The sequence below is a fragment of the Syngnathus floridae genome, chromosome 4 (genome assembly GCF_059516105.1).
Source record: "Syngnathus floridae isolate MCC-2025c chromosome 4, RoL_Sflo_1.0, whole genome shotgun sequence".
NCBI classification, from domain to species: Eukaryota; Metazoa; Chordata; class Actinopteri; order Syngnathiformes; family Syngnathidae; genus Syngnathus; species Syngnathus floridae.
This window is the reverse complement of record NC_142416.1, coordinates 5,791,938-5,819,790: the sequence shown is the minus strand read 5'-3', so window position 1 is coordinate 5,819,790 and position 27,853 is coordinate 5,791,938. Positions and strand designations below refer to the sequence as shown.

Sequence of the window (27,853 nt, the reverse complement as noted above, 5' to 3'; positions counted from 1 at the left end):
TTCTGCTGTCCCCAGCTGTGTATTTGGTTGCAAATATAGCTCGTCGTGTCTCAAAGTGGCACTTGATATTGGAGCATTTCATTGATGCAATTTTGTCATAACATATGAGGCATGTAGCAGAGCCTCCTCTCTCCACAAATGTGAATTCTTCAGTCCACTCACTCTGAAATGTTCGGTAATCGTCATCTTTTTTTCTCTTCGCCATCTTTCTTGCTTGCCTGGCACACACCAGCTACCTAGCTGAAATTTTAAATAAAGCGGATGGAATTTACCTCTCACGTAGGCACAGTATTGTCCAATAAAAATCGCGCTTTTTTTTGTCTGACCTGGCGTCACCCTTCTGTACAGCGAAGGGCAGCTGGGATTGGATGATATGACGCAACAGTGGATTTCAGCGGTAGAAAACAGATGGGATGGATTGCAAACGTGATCATATTTTATGTTTTGAAAGCTAATTTAACATTTTGATTTGAACCTGCAAATCTTCTCCAGTTTAAGCCCACAGCGAGTCAAAAGTTGAGATGTAACTCTTTATTGACACACTGGCATTATTTATATATCGGTGAAGCAGCGCAAGGGTCTCCCAGAGGACATAAGATAACTGGGTCTTTGAGCGGTCCTATTAGTCAGGTTAATAATACCAGACATCAGAGAGAAATTACATTTGTGTATGGATACAAGACATAAGAAAGAAATAGCATCCGTGTGTGGAGGAACAAATTATGCAGGGACAGTTTGGTGCTGCTACAATTTCAATAAATAAAGCTCTTTCCCTTAGGGCAGGGTTCACCAACTACATTTGTCAGAGGGCCAGAATATCCCATCACCTTATGAGCCACACCCACTAATAACAATGAACTAAAAATCAAACTTTGACATAGCAATATTGTTAATATATTTTTCACATGATAAAACTGAAGGTATTCTTAGCCTTTATGGGTGAGGCTCCTACAACCTTGCTGTTGTTAGTTGCTTTAGTGTGGACTACATGCTATTTTCTCTTTGGTCCTCGTGATTATGGAATCCAGTCACTGGCCGGATTGGACGGCTTGGCGGGCCGGATTTGGCCCACAGGCCTGCCTTGGGGGAGAGTCCTTCTGATTTATAAAAATTCTTCTTCCATTATCATAGAGAGGGAAAATGTTCTTCATGTTATGGTTATAACAGTGGTTCTTAACCTGGGTTCAATCGAACCCTAGGGGTTTGGTGAGTCAGTCTCAGGGGTTCGGCAGAGCCTCCACTGTAGAGGTCCGAACACACCTGATTTATCATGTACATTTGTGATGATGCATATCTGAACTGGTCTCGCAAAACACAACAGCAGGAGTCACACTGATTTGCAGGTGTGTAATTTGTTGTGAGTTCATGCACTATGTTGGTTTTGTTCTTTGAACAAGGTGATGTTCATGCATGGCTCATTTTGTGCACCAGTAAAAAACATCAATGTCTTGAATTTTTTTTTTTTTCTTTTCTCTAAAGAGGGCTTCGGTGAACGCGCATATGAAACTGGTGGGGTTCGGTACCTCCAACAAGGTTAAGAACCACTGGGTTAGAAGAAAAACTGTGTGTGGGGGGGGGGGGGGGGGGGGGGGAAGGAAGGAACGCGAAGGAAGAGGAAAAATAACCTTGAAAGAAATTGGTTTTGGTTAGAAAAAGGAAGAGGGTTGTAACTTGGAAAAATAATTAGTTGGGGTTGGGAAAAATATAAGATTTTAATCACAAAGGGAAACAAAAATGCCCCCAAGGGTTCAATTTAAGACTATAGCAAAAAGAAGAAAAGCAGGAAAGAAACCAAAAAGCAAAAACGAGGAAAAGAAGAAACAGTAAAAGTAAAAAAGGGGTTGAGAAGGAGGGAAGGGGTGATGGAGCAAAAGAAAAGAGGGGAAAACATCAGAAAAAGAAAAAAAAGTGGCTAGGTGGAAGAAATATATTTTTTTCTGAACGCACTAGATCGCAGCAGAGATTCCTCCTCTCTAGGAGTTTTGTAGAGGCAGTTTGATCCAGCGTACGCCAGGTAAGTGAGGTCGTAACTGATTGAGAGAGAGAGAGAGAGAGAGAGAGAGAGAGAGAGAGAGAGAGAGAGAGAGAGAGAGAGAGAGAGAGAGAGAGAGAGAGTCTGCACATTACCGCATTTAACACCATTAGAGCTGTGTACAACATAATGTGAATTGATGGGCTGACTGATAGAGGCACACACAGTGGGGGGTTGTGTGTTTGGATGGGATTAACATGGAGGATGCCATGAACAAGTCCATAAATTCAACTGGTGCAAGCAGAGCAGTTGGATGTTAAAATAACAAATGAAGCAAATGAAACCATTGTAGCTTGGATCACATTTGTTTGAAGAAAATATAGTTGAATTAATATTTAGTTAATTCATTAATTCTCCGCCACTTCTCCGAGGATGAATCGTAAGGGCAGCAATTTAAGAGGGGAAGCCCAGACTTCCCTCTCGTTAGCCAATTTATCCAGCTTCTCTTGGGGGATCTCAAGGCGTTCCCAAGCCAGCCATGAGACATAGTCTCTGGGCCATTCTCCTTTCAGTGCGCCGATGCCCAAGCCACCCCATCTGGCTCCTCTCAACGTGGAGGAGCAGCATGATGACCAAGCTTCTCACTTTATCTTTAAGGGAGAGCCCGGACACACTGCGGTGGAAATTCGAACCACTCATATCTGGGATCTTATTCTTTTCGTCACAACCCGCAGCTCATGATTATGGGTGAGGATAGGAACATAGATTGACCAGTAAATTGAGAGCTTCGCCTTTAGGCAAAGGTCCCTCCACCAGGATCTTATGCTGGAGAGGAGAGGAGATAGATAGATAGATAGATAGATAGATAGATAGATAGATAGATAGATAGATAGATAGATAGATAGATAGATAGATAGATAGATAGATAGATAGATAGATAGATAGATAGATAGATAGATAGATAGATAGATAGATAGAGAGACAGACAGACAGACAGAGCGACAGACAGACAGACAGACAGACAGACAGACAGTCTCCTGAGGTAAACCTATTAATTCTATCTGAGAATGTTGTCGCCGAAGAGTTGATTTGAGTGTAGAGGGCTGAGAAAAATGGAAACAAGAGCTGACCTGATCCGGAGTTAGTTTTTTTTTTATTTTTTTTATTTTATCAACAGCATTTTATTTTCAAAAACATCATCCTACGCATCTGAAGAGGACACAGGGAAAATAAAGATGTTATGTTGTTTTTTTTCCCCCCAAAACTCAATTCTTTTAAGTGTGGCTTCATTTGCGTGCCATGGATAATGTTTTACTATCCAATTTATGATTCCATTAGCCAGAGAATTCACAGTTTGAATTATATATATGTTCATCAAAAAACAAACCTGTGCATTGATTTTGCAAGACTGGTCGGTAGTCTCCCACCAGTCTAATCTACTTGCTATTTTTTTACATGCTCGTGACACTGTGTTTTGAAAACATTTGAATTGGTATTTGACAGACACTTGAAGGTTAAGAGTTGAAAGTTGGAAAATACTTGTGTCTTGTGCATTCAGTATTTGACGTATTCCAATCTCTGCCAGATCAAAATCCCTTTACTGGTCCACTCACGATGGTCCTGTTATAGACTGGTTGTTCCAGCAGAGGGTGGCAGAGAACCAGTGGTGGTTGCTGATCTTTCAAGGAAGGGGAGACCAATTTCGGCCCACATAAGTAAATTCTACCCTCCGTTCCATCAATCGCTGATTCGCTCATTACGCTGTCAATCAAAAAGGGATTTAGCCTCCAGACAGATCCTCCAATCATCATGCAGAAGCTGAACGTCGGGCTGGACGAGGCCAGCCCACTGCCCTATAGACCCCCAGAGATGGTGGGAATCCGACGGGCGGGACAAAGCCCAACATTTGTCCAATGACTGGTGTCGTTTCGCTGCACTCTTTGCTTCCCTATTGAACTAGGTGGACGCTCAACGTCCACACTGTTTAAAGCAGTGGTCCCCAACCTTTTTTGCGCCACGGACCGGTTACGTGTCAGAACTATTTTCGCGGACCGGCCTTTATATGAATAAATAATACATTTATTAAGTAAATAATACATTTATAATAAATATATAAATACGATTAAATAAAATGATACGACTGGCATGAATACAAGTATAAACGACATAAAAATAAAACTCACCATTACGTTGAATTAGTGGGAGCCCTGAGCTTGTTTCACAGAAACGTGCCGGTCCCATCTAGGCGTAATCAGAGACAATGACACCTGAAGTGGTTAATAGTCTACACTATTTGTACTGTGTCCTCTCTGCATCCATTGCAACCTGGTCATCCTGGAAGAGGGATCCTCCCATCTGTGGTCTCTTCTCAAGGTTTCTCATTTCCCCTAGTTGGAGTTTTGAGTTTTTACTTGCCCTCCTTGGAGTTTAAGATCAGGGGACGCCTGAGAAGATTTGTCATTTTTCACACGTCCTGAGCGTCACCTAAATGTTGAACAGAGGCTGTGATGTACCAAAGTCAAATTGTTTGACTGTTTGGCACGCTCAAACATGACGAATAAAATTCTTGAATAAAAGTATTGAATATAGTTTGTCTTTTAATGCAGGATGCTTGGTCTCCATGTGCCGAAGCAGTTTTGAAGGCTTCGTTGCCTCGCCAGCGAGCCTGTCGCCACATAACGTATTATGCAGAGTGGGCTTGGCGCGTAAGTCACCTGTGGCGATAGATCCATATTTTAAGTAGGACTCCAGAAATTTTCTTTTAAATGCAACTTTCCTTTTCTTAAAAGTCGTAGTCGAATTTATGGACTTGTTCATGGAGTCCTCCATGTTAATCCCATCCCAAAACACAACCCCCCACTGTGTGTGCCTCTATCAGTCAGCCCATTAGTTCACATTATGTTGCATACAGCTCTAATGGTGTTAAATGCGGTAATGTGCAGACTCTCTCTCTCTCTCTCTCTCTCTCTGTCAGTCGCTCTCTCACACACGCACACACGCACGCACGCACGCAGGCAGACACACGCACACACACTCCTCAGTGCAGTCATAAGAAAAAAAACAAAAAACAGGACTCTATTAGTCACCATGTGTGTGACTTTGTGTGTGACAGTATTATAGCCTTGCATATATATCTGTGTTTGCCCACCTTTTACCAGGTTTTATGTGTGTTCCCAGACCTGCTGATCAAAAACATGCACCGTTTACTGGGCAACCCGGTGGTCTGAATGGTCACGGGTGGTCTCAGGATTTACAACATGCTGGGTTCATGTGCGTGTACATGTGTTTTCTGGGTTGCAGACTGATGTTTGGTACCTGTCCAGTTGGACAATTTGTATGTCTTTACAAGGCACGGCCATTTTTTTTTAATATGGGCAATGCAAGTTTGTGTTGCAGATCACATTTTACATTGTGTTAAGAGACTTGAGATAAATGGAAGATGCTCTCTGTAGGACAGCTGTGATCCAAGATTATAGCTCTTATACTGTATAGAAAATATGCTTTATGGATGATATATGGTCACTCATTGATCAAAAATACCTTCATTCTAATACAGTAATCGCTGGTTTATCGCGGATAACTGGTTCTAAACACCACCCGCGATAAGTGAAATCTGCGAAGTACGGTCATCAACAAGAAGTACTGGGCAGGCTAACGAGTTAGCGGAAAGATGCTAATTCGTGATCGCGAAAACAAACTTCTAAAGGAATGTAAACGAACATTTGGAAAAATATTACTTTTGTTTTGCAGATGAATGAGATGACTTCAGCCAGAATATTTTTTGTTGTATTCTTCTAAAATGCTCCACACGTGCGTATATGTGAACAAAAACGTAGAAAATGACACGTGGCCATAGCTCAAAACCTTGACTTGATTGAGCAAAACCAATGTGATTTTTGGATTTACCGCATCAGATTCGTCATGTCAAGTCAAATCAAGTTTATTTGTATAGCCCTAAATCACAAACAGTCTCAAAGGGCTTCACATAGCCAAAATTGACAATTATTCTCAAAGCATCCCCTGATCTTAAGCTCCCAAAAGGGCAAGGAAAAACAAAAAAACCCTGCCAGGGGAAAATGAGAAACCTTGAGAAGGGACCACAGATGGAAGGATCCCCCTTTCAGGATCACCAGGTTGTCATGGATGCAGAGAAGGCACAAGTAATACATTATATGAAAATCAATGAAAAAATGGATGTCGGAGGTGCCCTCAATTGTCCTGGCAGTGTCTTCAAGGAGGTTGAGCTGCAGTTTCTTCATCTTGAATTGGTCCCCGAGAATCCAGCTAGCTGCTATCAGCTTTTGAGCCACCTAACCCCCTCCCCAGCCAGGGAGGGGGTGGGCAGAAAGAACAAAACAAACTCCGGCCAAATCAGCCACTACAAGTTAGTTAAAGGCCATCTCATAGAAATGTGTCTTTAAACGTGTCTTAAATGTTTCTACTGAGGTAGTAGTTCTAATATCCATTGGTAGGGCATTCCAAAGCTCTGGAGCCCGAATAGAGAATGCTCTAGAGTCTAGACCCTGCAGACATTTTCTTAGCCCTCGGTGTAACTAAAAGACTAGCGTTTTGCGAACGAAGGTTACGAGACGGAACATAAGGAACGACTAGGTCGACGAGATATGAAGGCGCTAAGCCATGCAGTGATTTATAGGTTAGTAGAAGAACCTTGAAGTCACATCTTAAATGGACCAGGAGCCAATGTAATTTGGCTAACATTGGGGTAATGTAATCAAATTTTCTTGACCGTGAGATCAGCCTCGCAGCAGCATTTTGCACTAACTGTAGACTTTTGATACTGGACTTAGGAAGACCAGAGTATAATACATTACAGTAGTCCAGGCGCGATGTGATGAACGCATGTATAATAGTTTCCACATCCCCGGTCGAGAGGATAGGACGAATCTTGGCAATATTACGAAGGTGAAAAAACGCAATCCTGGTTATATTCTTAATGTGTTTTTGAAAGGAGAGCGTTTGGTCAAATATTACCCCGAGATTAGTTACCGTATCACTCTGAGTGATAGTACGGTTATCTATAGCTATAGTGGTTTCCTTAAATAAGTGTTGATAACGAGTAGGACCAATTATCAACATCTCAGTTTTATCTGGGTTAAGACGAAGGAAGTTGAGAGACATCCATTGCTTGATCTCCGCAAGGCACGCCTCGAGATTACAACAGTCCCGCGGATCTGTCATCGATAACGGCATATATAATTGGGTGTCATCCGCGTAGCATTGAAAACTAATATAATATTTACGTATTATGTCCCCAAGCGGAATCATATAAATATTAAATAAAATCGGTCCGAGTACCGATCCCTGTGGGACACCACACGTAACATTATAGAGCTCAGAGGACGTATTGCCATTGACCACTCGGTGCGTCCTATCTGATAGATAGGAATTGAACCAGCTGAGTGCTGACCCTGAGGTACCAACACAACTTTTAAGACGCCCTAATAAAATATTGAAGTCTACAGTGTCAAAGGCAGCACTAAGATCGAGTAGTAACAATACAGACGACGTATTTGAATCCATAGCTATGAGGAGATCATTAGTCACTTTAGCAAGTGCTGTCTCTGTGGAATGATTAGCTCTAAAACCAGACTGAAAAGAGTCATATCGATTATTAGCAACCATGTAATCAATAAGCTGCTGCGCTACTACTGTTTCAAGAAGTTTTGCTATGAATGGGAGGTTTGAAACTGGCCTATAATTACTGAGACAGTCCGGGTCCAGATTTGCTCGCTGAAGTAGTGGTTTAATAATAGCGGTTTTAAAGGCTGTTGGCACTATGCCAGAGGAAACAGACAGATTGATTATATTTAAGACGGACGGTCCTAAAATTGGAAATAATTCTTTAAGTAGTTTGGCTGGAACCGGGTCGGGTAAACATGTTTGTTTAGCCGCACTAACCAATTTTGTAAGCATTTCAAGGGACACGCTTTTAAAATTTGAGAGGGTTATTGCATGATCCCCAGCGCTAGTAACCGGCGGAGCGATTGGAATGGTATTCTTGATCTCGTCCCTAATGGACTCAATCTTTTGAGCAAAAAATTTCATAAACTCATCAGCTGAGTGGAAGGAGCTATCGGGGGTCGGCTGGCGCAGAGTTAGTTTTGCCACTGTATCAAATAGGTATTTAGGATTGTTTTTATTGAGATTAATGACTTGCGAAAAATAACGAGTTTTTGCTAAGATAAGCGCATCTTTATATTTCAGGAGGCTGTCCTTCCATGCCTGATGGAAAACCTCAAATTTGGTTAAACGCCATCTGCGCTCATGCTTTCTAAATAATTGTTTAAGCGTACGTGTTTCATCTGTGAACCACGGACTTGGCCATCTACGGCGAGTTTTCAGACGTAGCGGTGCCACAGAGTCGATGGCTTTTAATAATGTCGCATTGAATTAATTTGTAAGATTATCAATAGAGCCGCTGTATGCGGGAAACATGACGGTTGCCGGCGACAGTAACTCAGATAGCGCAGTTGCAGTCATGGAGTTAAAATTACGGCTGCTATAATTCTGATTGCTCTCTTGTCTTTGACAAGGAACTAAAATTTCAAATTGTATTAAGAAATGATCAGACAGAACAGTAGTGTATGGCAGTACTGCTATATTTGATGTTGCTAGTCCCCGGGATAATACCAGATCTAAGGTATTTCCATTCTTATGCGTTGCTGCCTGTACGGCTTGCGTAAAACCAAACGTATCGATTAAAGTTTGAAATGCCGAAGTCAGTGGTTCTGACGGTGAATTCATGTGGATGTTGAAATCACCCATGATAACTATATTATCTGCATTTGTCACTAGATCAGCCACAAATTCTGAAAATTCATCCAGGAAGCCAGAGTAAGCCCCGGGTGGACGGTAAATAACAGCAAGATAGAAAGACGGTAAAGCAGTGGATCGCACAATGAGAACTTCAAATGTTTTAAATACGTGAATTGCGCTAGGCCTAAATCTGAGCTCAGAATTTGAGATGAGGGTGACATCCCCACCCTTTTTTCGAGGACGTGCCACATGCGAGCTCACAAAATTTGGAGGCGAGGCCTTGCTAAGTGGCAGCAGTTCATTAGGTTTTAACCAGGTCTCGCAAAGACCAAAAACATTTAGATTATGTTCCGTGATAAGGTCATTAACGAGAACTGTTTTCGTATGAAGCGATCTAATATTCATAAAACCGAGTTTAAGTGTAATCGGTCGATCAGGGTGCGTATCTATCGAAGGATTTTAAAACGGGATGCGAGTAACATTGTGTTCTCTAGGCCTAACATCACCTCTCAAAAGTTTATTAGCGCGGTGGGATGAAACGACCGTGGGAATTTGATGATGAATATTTGTTACACATGTGAAGTTATCTAAAACAGGCACCGTTTCATCAGCAAGACCAGTCGGGACGGAGTGATTGGATTTGTCTACTACCCCAGTAGAAAGTGTGTTTATGTGTACTGCAGGCCTATTTAAACTGTCACGCTCTAGTCTACACGAGGAGCTATGTGTATGCTGAAAGTCTAGCCTAGCGCTAGTTAACTTTAACTTAACAGACTCCAAACCCATCCTCACAGTTGGTCTAATTACCTGTGCCCTGGCCTGCTCTAAAGTGACCTGTCATGAGTGGCTCAAACAGTAATCTATATTCCTAGAAAGAGTGAAGGCGCCTTCACGGTTACGGTGAAGGCCGTCCTTCCTCAGCAGGTCGGGGCGGCCCCAGAAGGAGGACCAGTTACCTATAAAATACAGTCCCTGCTTTTTACAGAACCCAGCCATCCATCGATTAAGGGAGACTAATCTACTAAACCTCTCATCAGTGCCTCTCCCAGGCAGGGGGCCAGAGACAAATACTCGATGCCGACTCATCTTTCTGGCAAGATCACAAGTCCTCGCTATGTTTTTCTTTGTGATCTCTGATTGTCTCATCCTAACATCATTGGAGCCGACGTGTCCTATGTCCGAGTAGCTAGTGTTGGTGGAACTACGCTGTTGACTAGGCCTATTGCGAGTCAGCTCCCTAAGATTAGCTTCTAACTCGGGTGCTCTGCCCCCAGGAATACACATGACCGTGGCTGGATTTTTAAGCGTAATATTTCGGGTAATGGAGTCACCTATGACCAAAGTGCTAGGGCCAGTAGACCGAGATGACTTTGGACGGCTATGTGTCTTACCTAGCTCATCGCGATTAGCAAGCCGCTTGGGGCTAATGCTAACCGGGCTAGCGGGCTGACTACAGACCGCGTCTGTGTCCGCCACATCTACTGTTATCGCACTATTCTGCTCCAACTGGCAGACACGTCCCTCTAGCAGGGACAACCTCTCTAAGAGAAGGGTGCAGTTGGTGCACGAAGCCGTACAAACCTCTTGGTCCACTGGGATACTTTGTGTCCGAAGGGCGACGATCGATCTAGTGGCGTCCTAAACTCAGCTGAAAAAACTCAGACAACAAATTTGTTGTTGACCTGTGTTATTAATAACTGAACTCTGGGAGACATAATACATAGTGGAGCATCTCAATTAAAATCTTTTTTAACAATGTCATGTCCTACAATGATACAGTCAAAACAGTTTAAAGAATAATGTCTTGTTGAAACACTGTCCAACATGCCAAACTTACATTCAGCATCTTGAAGGTAGTCTTGCCAGAAAGCTAGGGTACAGCACTCTTCTTGGAATGCATTACTCCCTCTTTCAGAGTGAATGATCCTAAAGAGATATTCTACATCAGCTGCTGTTAAACTCTTTTCAGCCTTCACTAAAAGGCATTTCATCTGTAGAGGGTATCTCTGTAGAGCTTCCAGGACACCTAGTGACATTAAGCCATCTCTGAACCTATTAAAAGTGAAACAAATCTGAATGTGTTGTTCTGATGTTCATTTAATGTTCAATTTAGTAAGGAATTTTGTTCTTTTTTGGAGGGGTGGAGCATTTGCTTTACCAACAGAGCAAATGGCTTTTAATTGCAGTGGTGCAGTATGAAATGGAACTCTACACCCACTATTGAAATTGTTTGTATACAATGGTAACAGTTTCTATAGTTTCAATGACAGCAACTATAAACATACCTTTCAAAAGGTGCACGGGTCCGCTGGAGGACATACCAGTGAGCCAAGTCCAAAGCAGTCTCTTGCTTGTTTTGCAGTGTTATGTGAACATTGTGACCTGCAAGACTGATCAAGCTGACTGCCTGTGCGACTGCATCTTGCAGTTGTGATTCAGTCTCAGCTTGTAAGATCTGAACATATTAAATTTACATTAGAATATGAGAACAGTAAATATTTATTGACTTTTATTTACAACTAAGATATACAATGGTTTGTTAATGAGCAAATGCAAAATTAATAATAACTTTATAAATTCAACAGAATCAAAGGAAAATATGCTCACCGACTGCACCTGTGACCTTGTATCTTAAACAAAATAATTTTATGTATATATATATATCTGAAGCGGGCGACTGCTGCTGCAAAAGCAGGACATGACTGACAAGACAAGGACCGAATCATCAGGAACCGGGGAGTCAAGCGTTCTAAGATCAATGCTGACAAGGACATGACGAGACAAGATGACAACTGGAGTTGCGCTGGTTGCGCTAATATAGCCCTCCTGATGAGCCAGTGCCAGGTGCAGGGGATCACGGTGATAGGGGGGCGTGGCCGAGCGGCCGGCGGCGCTCACTTGTGACAATGACATTTTTTTTTTTTTAAATTGCATTACAGAAAATAAAAAAACTTTACCACAATATTCAAATTTTCTGAGACAGTCCTGTAAATTTTCATTAAACCAAATCTGGTCCACTTTGCAAAAAGTTTGGACACCCCTGCACGACAGATCTTGCAACTACGGCAAGCAGCCGCCAACTTCATTTTGTTCCGTAGAAGAAGAAGCGAACGGTGCATGCTGAGATATACACACTGGTATATATATTTCTTTTTCATTTGTCTTTTATGTAAAGACCCCAAAATGTCTCCTACTAAGAGACATGCCTACGACAAAGAGTTTAAACTCAAGGCGGGCCGTCACCCGGAAGAACACGGGAATCGAGCTGCAGCGAGAGAACTTAACATCAACGAGTCAATGGTACGGAAGTAGAGGAAGCAACAAGACGAGCTACGCCAAGTCAAGAAGACTAAAAAGAGTTTCCGAGGGCACAAGGCACGATGGACAAATTTGGAGAACAAACTCGAGCAGTGGGTTGTCGAGCAAAGAGCCGCAAGTCGAAGTGTCACTACAACCACTATTCGAATTAAGGCTTTTGCGCTAGCAAGCGAACTTGAAATCAATTACTTTAAAGGCGGTCCTTCGTGGTGCTTTCGCTTTATGAAGAGACGTAATCTCTCCATCCGCACACGAACGACTGTTTCACAGCAACTGCCAGAAGACTACAAAGAAAAGCTGGCCACTTTTCGCGAATATTGCAAAAGCAAGATCACTGAAAAAAAAAAAAATCCGGCCAGAGCACATCATCAACATGGACGAAGTTCCACTCACTTTTGACATTCCTGTGAACCGCACTGTGGATAAAACGGGAGCACATACTGTAAATATTCGCACCATAGGGAATGAGAAATCAGCCTTCATGGTAGTTCTCGCTTGCCAGGCAGAAACTTCCCCCCATGGTTATTTTCAAGAGGAAAATCTTGCTAAAAGAAAACTTTCCAGCCGGCGTCGTCATCAAAGCCAACTCGAAAGGATGGATGGATGAAGAGAAGATGAGCGAGTGGTTGAGCGAAATATACGTGAAGAGACCAGGTGGCTTTTTTCACACAGCTCCGTCCCTGTTGATTTATGACTCCATGCGCGCCCACATCACAGATGGTGTCAAAAAACAAGTAAAGCGCACTCATTCAACACTCGCTGTCATTCCAGGTGGATTGACAAAAGAACTCCAACTGCTAGATATCAGTGTCAACAGGGCTTTCAAAGCTAGGATGCGAACTGCGTGGGAATGGTGGATGACAGAAGGCGAACACACGTTCACTAAGACGGAGACAGCGCCAGACGACATACGCCACTATCTGCCAGTGGATCGTAAATGCATGGGCTGATATTTCTGTCTCAACCGTTGTCCGAGCTTTCAGGAAGGCAGGAATTGTCACTGAACTGCTAGACAGCAGCAGCGACACTGACAATGACGACTTCGAAGAGACGGAGCCGGGGCATGTTGGATACCGTATCCGCCCAACTGTTTGATTCGGACACTGAAGAAGAAGAATTTAAGGGATTCGTGGATGAAGACTAACTTACTGAAGTAAGCTTTACGTATTTTTTGTTTGTTTGTTGTGTGATATTAACATTATTGATATACTGTTATCCATCCACCCATCCATCCATCTTCTTCGCTTATCCGGGGTCGGGTCACGGGGGCAGCGGCTTCAGGATGGACTCCCAGACCTCTCTCCAGCCACTTCGTCCAGCTCATCCTGGGGGATCCCAAGGCGTTTCCAGGCCAGCTGAGAGACATAGTCTCTCCAGCGCGTCCTGGGTCGTCCCCGGGGTCTCCTACCGGTGGGACATGCCCGGAACACCTCCCCAGGGAGGCGTCCAGGAGGCAATCTGATGAGATGCCCGAGCCACCTCATCTGGCTCCTCTCAACGTGGAGGAGAAGCGACTCTACTCCGAGTCTCTCCCGGATGACCGAGCTTCTCACCCTATCTCTAAGGGAGAGCCCGGACATCCTGCGGAGAAAACACACGTGTATATATATATATATATATATCTATATATATATATATATATCGTTGATCCATATTGGTTGTACACAGCGCTCTGCCAAAATGTTTCAGTACGTTTTAGTACGACTAGTAAATTACAAGGCCGCATCGCTTCCCAGCATTACGGCAACCGTGGTCAGGGGGCGTCACTGAATAGCTGTTGTACCCGCGAAGCTATTTCATTTCAAAATAGGCTGTTCCGTTAATGTTTTCGAGTACTGTTAGATAAATTGTATATACATGTTATCATGCGTTCTCTAATGAGTACTTATTAATAAGATTATTGCACAGAATGCTTGCTGTTTCGCCTTGCAGACGTCCACCAGACGGATTGTGAAAAACAACACGTCAAACGATGCTGTCTGGAACTTCCTGACCTTCTATACCTCTGGGAATCCAAGAAAGTTGTTGATAGCTCAAACTATTTTGTTGATGTCTGCACATGGCATTTTGTCCTTGCATTCTTTTCTCATGGCATCTTGTCTGTGACTTCTTGTTTCACATAGCATTTTGTCCTTGCATTAGTTTTGTTTCTCATGACATCTTGTCTGTGACTTCTTGGTTCACATAACATCTTGTCCTTGCAATCTCGTTTCTTTTCTTATGAGACAAAGCCCACGCCTTCTCCCCTCCCCTTAGGGGCTAGTCTCACATTGTGGGTAGGGCATTCCAAATAAAAAGAGCAAAGAGTGCAAACAGATTTTTAGTGTAGTCAGATTGCTGTAAATCTGAATGCACTCCTTGCGAGAAAAAACTCAATATTCTGCCTCACTTGTTTTGTCTGCTGATCCTTTTCTTTTATACAGATATTCAGTCAGAGAATTAACCTGACAAGTACGTTTACGGATCAATAACCAATGGAATCATAAATGAGCAGCACCAATGTGTTAAATCAGTCTTTAGACCAGGGGTCACCAACACGGTGCCCGCGGGCACCAGGTCGCCCGTGAGGACCCCATGAGTCGCCCGCAGGACTGTTCTAAAATTAGCTCGAATAGCGGCACTTGTCAGTGAGCTGCATCTATTTATTTTCCAGTCAAACCTCAGTTTTCGAACGTCCCGGTTCTCGAACAAATCGGAATTCGAACAAAAAATCAGAGATTTTTTGTTTAGGTTTTCAAACAAAATTCGGAGGTCGAACCTCGCGAGATGAGCCGGGAGTACCCGAGCAAAGCTGACCGCGCGGCCCGAATGCCGACTGACTCCATTGTTATTGTATTTTCGTTACTTTGAGGATTGTATTAACCCCTAATCATACCTCCAAAGAAAGCAAGTGGGAGCAGTAAAGCCCTCCTAAAACACAAAGACGCTCTTAAACCAATGCGACAGTGAGCGCCCGGCGCGCTGCAGTTGCGTGATCGGACCAAATTATGCTCCCTGCGCACTGAGGTCCACTTAAATTTTGGAGAGTACATCAGGATTTTAAAAATATTTTCTAAATTTTAGCGACAGCACTGTCACAATAATGCAACCAGCACGGTCCAGTTGTGCGGTCGGCGACGCGCTACTGTTGCATGTTCGGCGGTGCGCTGCAGTTGCGTGATCGGACAAAATTAAGCTCCCTGTGCACTTAGGTCCACTTAAATTTTGGAAAGTACTGAAGTGTAATTTGGAATTCCCTCCATTTCTGTAGGTGGCCTTAGAATGTCCACCTGGCGTCAGTGATACAATTCTATTCTATATTTGCTGGTCAGGGAGAATTCAGTTTCAACAATGTGTGCAATCCTATAATAAGGTAAAGTGGCTGTTGTCGTCCATCACCAACAACGCTGGTCAAGATCTCCTTTTTAGGACTGAAGTAAACTAGTAGATTGAAAACCGCAGTTGGTACACAAAGCCATGACATCAGCTCCTTGCCAGGTATAAAAGATACGGGGCCTGACAGGGATAGGGGGGCTTTTTACATCCAACTTTTTGGAAAGACTTCACTCTGACATCGGTTGAATAAACTCTTTTCCCAATCAGCCGGGTGTCCCTGAAGTGTTCATTTGTCTGGAAACAGCCACCGACCACCGAGTGTTTTTTTGGAGACCAGCGAAGCAACAAAAACCATATACCACATTTTTGGCGTCACGAACAGGATTCGTGTTCTCCAGGGGACCTTCCCGTCCGCTCTCTCCGCGAGCATCCAGCGGCCGGCTGACGACCTGTATTGAGGTGAGTTGCTTGCACTCAAAGTCGCTGCAGCATGCTCGCTCTTGGAAAGGGGGTGAGGGAGCGTTGTCCCCCACACGGAGGACAGTTAAACGGATCTGATGGGGCCACGGCGGGCTCCAGGGAAAGTTGTCTCTCCTAGTCAAAAGCCGTCATAATGCGTTGACCGCGTTTGGCCAATAGGAACAAGCACAATCTTGGCATCCGTACTGTGAGAGTGAATGGGAGAAGATATCCGGCCAGGTCAGGGACCTGTGGGCCGAAGAGAAGGATGCGCGCGAAGCCACGTCGTTTGGGCACTGATCGAATTAGAGGCGCATGTGAGTTATAAGGCTTGTCAATTTAAATGCTGGTGCAAGAGGGCCCCAGGTAAAACTTAAAAGGACTGGCAGTTTTTGAATATTAAGATAATACGATCTGCTTGCGGTTCGATTCTTCTATGGGGACGTATTATAATAGCATGCACGTCTGTCAAAGTTTGATAAATTTGAGCCTGTACAGACCGCGTTTGGGAAATAGGTGCTGGACGGCTAATGTGTGAAGAGAGATCCCACTGTGTGAAGGGGAAAACGTGGCAATGAGGCCTCTTGGAGTGCAAGGATTGGTATACCATGGGGGAAAAGTAATTTGTGTGCACACTTAAGTTAAATTCTGCAGAAAATAAAGGGGAAAATATAAAGCGCTATTAGAAACAAAACGAAACGAAACAAAAGTTAAGTAAGACGTGCGTATTTGTCAGTGCATATGTGCACTGATAACACCAAACTGCAGAGCAGCAGTTGGCAAGCAGCAAAACGCGGAATGGATTCGAATCCTGCTCTGTCTTCTATGTCCGTGCGTCATTGTTGTGAGCGCTGTCCGCTCAATGTCGTCTGTTTGAGAATGTCTGCGCGTGCAGAGACGTGAGGGATCCCATGTGTGTGTGAATGTACCCATGGGTGTGTGTATGTGAGCGTGTGTGTGTGCGCGTGTGCGTGATCGAGAGTACGAGTGTGTGGGTGTGCCCCTGAGTGCGCACGTGTGGGTGTGTGCTTGTAGAGGCAGCAAAAGCTAAAAGGATAGTGAGTTTCTCGGTGCTCTGGGGCGCGTGCCCGCCTGCGGTACCTGCTCGGGGAGGGGAATCTGGCTTCGGGGGCGGGGCAGGGAGTGGCCAACCTGTACCTGCCCACCGTGTTTTAAGGCTAGGCACTCCCCGTGTGGGTGACGTTGGGGCTGGGCGCGGGGCCGGAGTTGTGCCCATTTTGGGGACTACCTTGCTGGTAGCGAGAAAATGTGACAGGATAGGGCATGAGCAAAACAATGCATGACCAACAGTGGAGGTTCTGAGGTAATTGCAACCCAGGAGAATTAATGTGCCACAGCTGTCTAACAGGAAAAACAAGAAGCACGGGAATGCTACCTAATACGACACTAATTTAGATGTGCATGTATGTATCTCAAGAAAGAGTGTGGCCCCCTCGTAAATAATGAGGGACCCTCTGGGAGCAATGAGAAATTGGAGTTGAAGAAAAGCCCAACTTGTTAATTTAAATTAAAGACAGAATGATAACATTGAAAACCAATTATTGATATTGCTCTCTGGGGCTCTCCTCAATACTTCTGATTTTCTGTTTACATAAAAAACCTGAGACGGCGGATATATCCGTTTCTCCAGGGGGACAAAGAGACAGACTGAACTTCCAAGTCGTCTGGAGAAGAGCTTCGTGGAGCGTCGCATTCAAATTCTTAAGGCCAGTGTGATTTTGTCCACAAACTCTTGCATTTCACTCTAACCTGGGAACAGGGATTGCATAGCGGACTGACTACAGACTGATCATCGTAAACTTGTGAACAATTGTTTTTCAAACAAGGTGTCATCTCCAATATAAGTTGAGTGCGGGTACAGAAATAGCGCGGGCGGAGTACACCGGATCAAATATCAATTGAGAGAGCCGGTCTTAAGGGGTCCATCTGAGGTTGGCAAAATTTTATGTCTATTGTTTAGTTGATATTGTTACCTGCAATCAAACGAAATCAACCCCCCCCCAAAAAAAAAACAAATGGGAGAAAGGAACTATCAAAGTCAAAGTCAAAGTCAGCTTTATTGTCAATTTCTCCACATGCCAAAGACACACAAAGAAACCGAAATTTTGTTTCCCCCTATCCCACGGTGACAAGACATGGCTCACAACAGACAAACAAGTAAACAAGTATAACAAAAGCGTGCTGAATAAATAATGAATAAATAACACAACAATAAATAAATAAATAAGAGGAGCAGGAAAAAAAAGGAGCAAGTGCGCGTACAGCAGACATTCCTGCAAATAGCGCAACAGTGCCGCACGCTACGCAGAAGGGGGTAGCGAGTTCAGGGCCCTAACAGCCTGGAGAAAGAAGCTGTTGGCGAATCTGGTGGTGCGGGAGCGCAGGCTCCTGTACCTCTTCCCAGAGGGCAGAAGGTCAAACAAAGAGTGAGCCGGGTGACTCACATCTCTGGCAATCGAGATGTATCAGCATACAAGGCAGGACATAAAAAAGGAAAAAGAGGAGAAAAGAGGAAGGAAAAAAGAGAATGGGAATTGGGATTGTTAAAAATATTTGACAAAGAGGGACTCAAATTGAACCAAGAGTTCCAACAGAGAAAAGAGAAAATTAAAGATGAAGTGCAGAAAAATATGGAAGAAGCTAAGAAACTAATGGAAAAAGCAAACATGCCTTTTTCACATGTGTCCCCTGTTAAGAATCCCCCACCGTATGATGTGAGTGAAGACCGTGGAAATGTCTATCCACAACTTCCGATAATCAACCAGGAAAGAAGTTATCAGCTGGAGACGGAGGATAAGGACATTGTCGAAAAAGGAAGAGCAAAGACCACCATCATCATGCACCCTAGCCCTACCCGCAAAAGAAATAGAACACGATTTGCGAAGCAAGGCACTTTTGACTACACCAGAAAGGAGCTGCAGTATGACAGCCAGAGTGATGCTGAAGGAGCAGCGGGGGGCTATGACCCCACAATCAAAAGCATTTTGAAAAAAGCGGATGAAAAAGGACGCACTCCGGGGAAAAAGATTAGAACAAGAACATATTTTAGTAGTACCGACAGTGGAAGCGACAGTAGTGATGACGACGGGGGAGACAAGGATCCCACGCCTACCTCATGCTCCACCCCCACGGCCATGGAGGATTGGAGGAGAACCGCCTTAATGAGCATTAAGAACAGGAAAAAGCAATGCCTGGAGAAATTGGACTGGAGTGTGGAACCAAAGGAGCAAGAGGAGCTGGAGGAACAATTGCAAAGGTTGGAGGTCGCTGAACGCAAGCTGAAGAAAGAAGCGTCCAAAATACCAGCGTACCTTTTGAGCCAGGGGCAAAGATCAAGGCGGGCAAATACAATCCTACCAGTTTTGGTGAGAGGACAACAGCTGGAATACAAACCATGGCAGAATTCCGACATGTCAGCCATCCTTGAGAAGCTGCCCCCCATTCAAGACGGAGCACACCCTTGGATATCCAAATTGGAGGAGTGCATGGTGGGAACCCAGTTCGCGGTAGGCGACATTAAGTGGCTTCTGGCTAACGTGGTAGGAGTTCATACCATGAAAGACATTTTGGGAAAAGCAGGGTTACATCGCTTCGCTACAACATCAGCAAATGACTCTGACCTGTTTGCAGCGGTCCGAGGCCAGATGTGGGGAGCACTGAAGGCAGCGTACCCGACCAATGCAAACCCTGATAATATTGTGCTCGGACCCCTGGGACTGACAGAGAACGCACGCTCATACGTGGCAAGAGCATATCAGACTTGGAGACACATCACAGGAAATGATCCCGATACAACCCAAATGGAAAAGTCTATCTTGCGGGATAAGATCCAAAAGGGCCTGCCCGTGCAAGTGAGGAGCAAACTGGCTGAAGTGGTGGGACTGGGAAGCATGATGACTAATGTCTACACTGATCACATCGCTCATCAAGTTGATTGGTTCCGCAAGAAGGAGATGGCTCAAAAGGAGCAGGACCAAGAAGTGGTGAGGAGGCTGAACCAAGTGCAGCTCGTGGACAATAAAAAGAAAAAGAAGCAGACAGTTGTGGTGCAAGCTCCACCGCAACAAATCATACTACAGCCCACGTCCCCGCATGGCCTAACTCCGCAGGCAGCCATGATGGTGCCCTTCAGCCCAGCCCCTCAATGGGGAAACAGACCGACCCATCTCTGGGGAGCCACGGCCCGTGGAGACAAAGGACGGGCAGGAAGGCCTAATCTCCCGGGGGGCCTACAACAGAGACCTAATGTGTGCTATAATTGCGGACGACCAGGCCACATGTCTCGCCAGTGTGATAGGCCCTATAACAACTCCGCTGGAGGTGGCTTCAGAGGGGGAATCAAACCACGAGGCCAAAGGCCTCAGGGCCCGGTAAACCCCTTTGGGGGACCGGAGCCTGGATTTTAGGGGTGCCCAGAGTGCCCTAAGGGGGGATGTCAGGTCCGGAACAGGAGCCAACAATAACAGTGAAAGTAAATGATCAGCCTTTGACAGCTATGGTTGACAGCGGAGCGGCTTTCACTTGTATCCGGCCCAAAGACGCTACACATCTCCCCATGTCCGGTCATTTTGTGCGGACAATAGGGTTCGAGGGCATTAAACAGCTGATCCCTTCCACAAGACCAGTAAAGCTCTGCTGGCAAGACCACACAATAAAAATTCCAGTCCTGGTGTCAAACCGTACACCTATTGCCCTCCTCGGCAGAGATGCCCTGTGTGGATTGAACTGTACCATAAAGTGTTCTCCCGATGGATCTGAGGTTGAAATACCATACAAAACGTGCCACAAGGTGATGACGCAGTCAAGGTCCGGGAAGTCAACGCCCACTGTATTTTGGGTGGGAGATGTCAGCGACAACCTGTTGGAACCATACAAGAAGTGGGAAAAGTTCATCCGCTCCAATAGACCAGGAGCAAGGACCCCAGAGTAGCCATTCCACTGCACGCTACAATATCACAAAGACCTAACGCAGGCACAGGCAGAAGAGTGGTTGCATCAGCAACCTCAAGAAGTGCAATTGAACGGCACTTGCATTATCCTGGGACCACAGGGAGTGGCCATGAAAATCCAGAGAAACGGATTCATTGACAAGGAATTTATAGTCAAGAATAGCATCCCACATGTGACTTTGTTGATAGCAGAAGACTGGGAGCAGCAACATGTAGGAGAAATGATGGCGGAGGCGGAAACACTCAAGTTTTCCCCGCTGGCAGGAAACAATGCTCTGTGGGTGAGTGTTGATAAACGTTTGATGAAAATCATGGTTTCAGCGCATGGACATGGACAGCCCCAAACGGTGCAGCTGTCGCACGACTCCATCCTCAGTATGACGACAGATCAACTCAAAGAAGACATGCTACAACAGGTACCCGACTACCTGTGGTCTCGCCATAGTACGGATATTGGACTTGTAAAATCAGCACAACCGGTAAAAGTGGATCTTCGGCCAGGCTGCAGACCTCCATGGAAAACACAGTACCCCCTGAAGGAGGAAGCAGTGCGGGGGATTGAAACACAGGTCGAAGGCTTGCTCGTGGCAATGTGTTGAGGATAACGCAGACCCCTCTTAGTAATACACCAATACTGCCCTTGAAAAAGCCTGACAACACCCACAGGCTAGTACATGACCTTCGAGCCGTGAACGAAGTGGTGATTGACAATGTAGCCGATGTGCCAGATCCGCACACCCTGCTGGCACAGATTCCGCCGGATGTGGAATGCTTCTCAGTGGTGGACCTTTGTGGCGCCTTTTTCAGTGTCCCACTCAGTAGCGAATCACAAGGACTGTTCGGGTTCACGTTCAAAGGACAGTTTTATCAGTATCAGAGACTTCCTATGGGTTACAAACATAGCCCTCATGTGTTTAACAAAGTGTTAAAAGATGATCTCGAAGGGCTCGAAAGACAGGTGCAGAGCACTGTTATTCAATATGTGGACGACATTATAGTCTGTGCATCGGATGTCGAGACGTGCCACAAAGACTCGATCAAACTGTTGCAAATTTTGGCAGAAAATGGTCATAAAGTGTCTCAAAAGAAATAACAATACTGTCAAAAACAGGTTGACTATTTGGGCCAGAAAATATCGTATGGACAGAGACGTATCTCAGATGGCCATTTGGCGGCGATACGAACGGCTCCGAAACCCAGAACTGTTCGGCAAATGTTAACCTTTCTGGGAATTGCGGGATATTCGGCCTCTTGGGTCGAAGAATACGCCAAATTGATAGGGCCGCTAAGAGCTATGATCAAAGACACAGGCAATAATGATCTCCACGCCACGCTGGATTGGACACAGGATGGCCATGTGGCGTTTGAAACAATCAAAGCAAGGTTGCAAGAGGCCCCGGCATTGGCTTTACCAGATTACTCCAAAAAGTTTGTGTTATTCACGTCAAGCTCGGCGGGGGGTAGGTTTGCATGTGCAATTCTTTGTCAGCCTACAGGCACGGGGTCTGGACCCCAACCTGTGGCCTATTATTCGACATCCTACTCCGAGGTGGAGATGGGCCTGCCGCCATGCTATAGAGCTGTGGTTGGAGTCTATTTGATGTATGACAAAGCCTCTGCTATCACCATGGGTTATCCTGTGACAATTCTTACTCACCATAGTCTTCGGACTCTGTTGAACCATGGCAAGTACACCTTGACAGAGCCCCGGCTCCGGGACTATTACAGGCTTTTGGAGCAAGAGGATGTCACTCTAGCAAGGTGTAAACCCAGCTGAGTTTTTGCCAACTTCAGAGGATGGGGACCTCCACGATTGTTTGCATGAGTCAGAAAAATACTCTAGACTGCGGTCTGAAATGCAAGCCATCCCCCTGAGGGAGGCGGATCTCGAACTTTGGACAGACGGCTCTTGTTATGGAGTCGGGGAAAATTTATGCGCTGGCTATGCGGTCGTGCAAGCGCAGGGACCTGAGTTTGTGACGATCAAAGCTGAAGTGGTGCCACAACCGGCCTCGGCCCAACTTGCTGAACTGTTGGGGTTAACAGAAGCGTGCTTGCTTGCAGAAGGGGAAAGAGTGACAATCTATACAGATTCGGCACATGCGCATAGTGTGTGCCACCTGTTTGGTGCTGTGTGGAGGAATCGGGGGTTCAAGAAGACTGACTGTACTGTTATCCCGTTTATTCTTTCGTTAAACGCTCTAACACTGCCCCCTAGTGACCGAATTTAGGTTAGGTTTCATTCGTTCATTCATTTCCGGTTACTCGACCCCCACTCAGCCACTACACAGTTCGTACGCAGCTACCAGACAGTGCACATCGTCGCAGCGGGTTCGTGGCTCAGCCTTGGGGTATCTTAGTCTGTAAGTTATACATTCTAGTTGACTTTCTGTATATGTGTGTTTATAAAATGTACGCTAACATCCTAAGCTCCATTTGCCTGTGAATGCTACGCTAGTATTGCAAATGTGATTGTTTAGCGCTACTTTTGGCTACAATGCTATGCTAGGTTTACGCATGTGACGGTTAGGTAGGCTAATCGTCTCCATTTAAGTTTATATGTTTTCATTTCTACATCTTCTGTGATTTTGATGTACATTCTACTGGTGCACGGTTGTTGTGTGAATTACAGTTTTACAAATACCTGTACAAGAAATAACTGCCTGTGTGCCAAGTAAAGCAGCTACAAACTACGCGGCCGCAGCCTCCTTTTTCTTCAGTTGTTCGCTATCTGTCTAGCCTTGGCAGACGTCACGCCAGCGTGAGGACAGAATACTGACGGTTCCCCCATCCAGCATCATGCGCAGATAATGAAGCTGCTGGTGGCCATGATGAAACCTAGAGAAATAGCCATTGCAAAATGTGCTGCCCACAAGTCCGATGCGTCCAGGGTCACGCAGGGAAATAGAATGGCGGACGAGGCAGCCAGGGCTGTCACGAAAGGCAGCCAGAAGGGAAAAGTTTTGTTAATTACGCATGAGGTCGACCTCAAAGACAGGGTCACACTCAGAGATGTAATCTTAATGCAAGCAGCCGTTAACCGGATGGATAAACAGCTTTGGGAGCAAAGGGGGGCGAGTCAAGACCCTACTGGACTGTGGAGAAATCACGAGGGTCTGGTAGTGGCGCCGCCAGATTTGCTGGGACTGTTAATCCAGGAGGCACATGGGTTGGCCCATGTGTCAAGGGGGGAGGTAAAGAGAAAAATAACCGCAGAATACGGGTTTTGGGCGCCATATTTGCTCGAACAAATCGACCAGGTAATTGGAAAATGTGCAATCTGTTTGAAAAACAATGTGAGAAGAGGGGTAGCCACCCCCACGGGTTACATCCCGACTCCTAATGGCCCCATGAGAGAACTAGTGGTGGATTTTGTCAACATGATACAACCTGTCGAAGGGAAAAGATACATGTTGGTGGTCGTAGACCGGTTCTCAAGATGGCCGGAGGCCTGTCCAACTAAACGGAAAGATGCTCAGTCTGTGGCCAAGTTTCTGTGCCGCGAAGTTATCAGCAGATGGGGTCTGCCGGATAGGATTTCTTCAGATAACGGGAGAGAGTTTGTGGATAAAACAGTCAAAATCATAATGCAAAAATTGGGAATCAAACAGCGGCTCGGAGCAGTGTATCATCCACAAAGCCAAGGCATTTGTGAAAAAATGAACGGCGTCATAAAAAAATCGAATTTCCAAAATTTGTCAACATACAGGCTTGAATTGGATAGCTGCCTTACCGCTGGCAGTGATGGTTTGCCGGTCGAGTGAACTCCGCGATTTGCATTTGACCCCACATGAATTGGTAACCAGTAGACGCATGCCTTCACCGTTTTTGCGTACCAGTGGGAAAGGCCCAAGCCTGTCAATTTTGGAGGACGAAATGAAAGCCTATGTCAAACATTTAACCACGATACATAGGAATATTTCCACCTATGTTGTTGACAGACAGAAACAAGAAGAAGCACAAGAGAGACTCAAAGCAAATACTAAAGACACAGTTCAGCCAGGAGACAAGGTGTATGTGAAAGTGTTCCGCCGCAAGTGGTACAACGAAAGACGGCAGGGGCCATTTGAAGTTGTCCGCTGTACCGGAACAGCGGTGCAAGTAAAAAGGTTGCCAACTTGGTACCATCTGACACACTGCGTCAAGGTGCCCAAAGATGAAGAACCCCAAAGAGGGAGTCGCAGCTGCGAGAACTCCGAACAACTGCCAGAACAAGAGTCGCCCAGGGGCCCAGATTGGGATGAAGACGCGCAAGGTCGAGCTGTGGTGGATAACGTGTCTGCTGTATCTGTTCCTGAGGACATCGGGGGCGACACAGCCGACGACCGAGGAAGCCAACAGTTCGACAATGTCAATCTTGACGACGCGCCCTCCCCAGATGCAGGTGACTCTCCTCAGCACAGCGACACCGAGCCAACTACCACCGGAGATGGTGTCCCCAATGGACACGGTCACCCTACAGGACCCAGCAACGGACGCCCAGTCCGCCACAGAGTCCGGCCGGAGCGTTACATTAAGCAATGTTGAGGGAGTGTTGGGAAGAGCTGTCATACTGCCATGTAATTGCGCAAGGACAGGAGGGTCCCGGTGCAGACACACCGCCAAATGGAAAGACAACACCGGTAACATCCTTGCCCTGGCCCAGCGAACACATGTGGACAATGTACTGTTACTAAATACATATAGGCGATTTGAGGTGTTAGGAGATTGCGCTCTATTTCTGACAAAAATTGGCATGACTGATTTTGGAAACTATACGTGTACCTGTTTCAAAATGGGAGTGGGAAAGGCAGAACTCATGGGCGACCAAACGACGGTAGACAGTGTCACTTTCGTGACATTGACGGAGAAAAAAGAAATTGATGTCGAACAACCAGACAGCCCAGTCACGGAGTATGTTACGACGGAGAAGGCAGTCACAATCAAAATGAACATTGTATCCATGACAACGATTGGCGACAACATTGAAACGCAGTCGGCCGCGTCGGGGACGCTCATGACAATGGTGGAGGCGGTAAAGCCGACGCCTGATGTTCCAGGAACCGTCCACGAAGCGTTTGCGGACTCGGACTGGTCCCTGGCGGAGGTGCGAACCAATTTGCATGCTATGGCAAGACGGGAAGCTGCTTGGAAGGCTTATGGGTTCGATGCTTTGGCATTACCGGGGGTTGACGAATGGGCAGGAAGAAACATGTGGTATCACTGATGGTGCATTCGATCAAGTCGTCCAAGGCAGTGAGTGGGCCGTGCTTGGTAAGGGTAAAATCACCAAGTATGCTGAAAGCTGTTTTTCAGACTGTTCCGGTGCCGGTATCCGACGATTGCCAACTTAGGCTACTGCTTTGGTTGATGTATGAACAGTCGTGGAAAGCACCTGAAACTGACGCTCAGGTCAGGAAGATTTTTAAGCCCACAGGGGTGTGCGCATGGATAAGTGAACTTCCCTACTTGGATATGCTCGCCGTGCATGAGGACATTCAAGTTGCGGTGCCAGAATCCATAGATGTGCCATCTATAAAGGTGCCCGCCTGTTTTTGCTGTAATGTGACTCACGGTGGTCCAGGGGTGCCTATGGGGGTGGCAGATTGCGACTATTACTCTATGCAATTCCCGGGTGAAGCATGGGGGGAAAGGGGAGCCATCCATTCGGTGACCTTTCCTCTACCCGACTCCTATAATGCGATTATGGCGATGGTGGAGAATCGCACGGTGCCTGGAAACACAACCATAGGTAACCTTAGAGACATCTGGTGGGTATGTGGGACTAAAGCTTATTTGTTTTTGCCTTATGGATGGTTGGGTTGCTGCTATTCTGCTACCCTGAAGCTCCCGTTTGAGGTGATGACAATAAAGAGGGGCCACAAGCCAGAGGGGGAGACTTATTAGGCGGTCCCAAGCAGGGCCAAGAGGGAGATGGTGGAGTTTCACACTACGGACGCGTACCATTGGAGAATTAGCTTGGGAGAAAAATGGGGCCTTGGGATCTTTCCCTGGTATGGGGTGAAATTTTTGGCAGATCACATTGATAATATTACGTATACCCTCCAGGGATTTGCGAATGAGACGATCAAGGGCTTCCGACAGTTGTCACTTACCCAAAAGAGCCATCGGTTGACCCTGCTTAAACATGACATGGTTTTGGATTATATCTTGGCAAGGCAAGGGGGGTTGTGCATAGCCCTAAACTTGACAGATGACGCTTGCTACACTTTGATCCCAGATAACACCGACAACATTACAAGTATCATCGACGCGCTTAAAGTCATTCGAGATTCTTTTGGGCCGTCTGAGGGCGCTGGTTGGTCAGCAACCAGCTGGATACAAGAGGGGACCTGTGGGGACGATAGTGGCGCAGGTGTTGGGGGCGCTCGGGATATCACTATGTGTGATGCTTTGTTTTTGCACTGTGATAATGACTTGCGCAAAGGCCATGATATTACGGTGGATAGGCGTGGTAATGCCAAGGGACCAGACCCAGATGCCGCTACTCCCGATCGACTAAGACTGATCTGACTTACTCTGATGAAATGATAGTGAATGACAGGTACTCGGATTAAACATAACAAAATGATAAGGGGAGTGCATGGGAGAGGAGAATTAATATCAGAAAATACTAAAAATAGAGCTATACATGAAAATGAAAAAACAAAGATAGGGGATGAAGGAGTGGGAACATCAGCGTAGCACCAATTCCTTGGGTTTTCATTTTCCTTTTTGTGTGATGTGTTGCATGATTCTACTGGAATGTGGTCCACCGTATGTTGTTGCCCAGCCCGTGACCGGTTTACCATCGTTACTGTGTCAAAGTTGCATGTTTTTTGCTTTTAGTGCCTTTGTCATCACTCGATACTGGCAGTAGTTCTTATTTGTTCCAGAACCTCTGAATGCTGACCGGGGCTGTGCAAGGGACTCTATGGACAGTGACCTGGATAAGGACTTTGTATGGACAGCAGGCCCTGGGCAGTGATACCCAGCACGTCCTATCGCTGAAGATTCGGGGAATGGACTCTGCCTCGGCACGCACTTACACATGAAGAAGGGG

At 45.7% G+C, this 27,853-nt stretch overlaps 1 protein-coding gene, 2 long non-coding RNA genes and 1 pseudogene across 3 annotated transcripts; 3 read left to right on the top strand and 1 right to left on the bottom strand.

The window, feature by feature from the left end:
- Window positions 1–5,896: 5,896 nt before the first annotated feature.
- LOC148398620 (uncharacterized) lies at window positions 5,897–12,804 on the bottom strand. Its single transcript, XR_015858114.1, has 3 exons — window positions 11,357–12,804; window positions 11,035–11,204; window positions 5,897–10,675 (listed from the first exon to the last, which is right to left on the bottom strand). It is a non-coding gene; the product is annotated as an uncharacterized LOC148398620 (long non-coding RNA).
- LOC148398619 (uncharacterized) lies at window positions 11,539–14,443 on the top strand. Its single transcript, XR_015858113.1, has 2 exons — window positions 11,539–12,721; window positions 12,839–14,443. It is a non-coding gene; the product is annotated as an uncharacterized LOC148398619 (long non-coding RNA).
- A 4,070-nt stretch (window positions 14,444–18,513) lies between these two features.
- LOC148398618 (uncharacterized) lies at window positions 18,514–20,268 on the top strand. The gene is made up of 2 exons (XM_088374810.1): window positions 18,514–19,221; window positions 19,897–20,268. The coding sequence occupies exons 1-2, from the start codon at window positions 18,514–18,516 to the stop codon at window positions 20,266–20,268; spliced, it is 1,080 nt and encodes a 359-aa protein (XP_088230936.1).
- A 4,491-nt stretch (window positions 20,269–24,759) lies between these two features.
- On the top strand, window positions 24,760–26,697 carry LOC148398617 (uncharacterized; annotated as a pseudogene).
- Window positions 26,698–27,853: the final 1,156 nt, after the last annotated feature.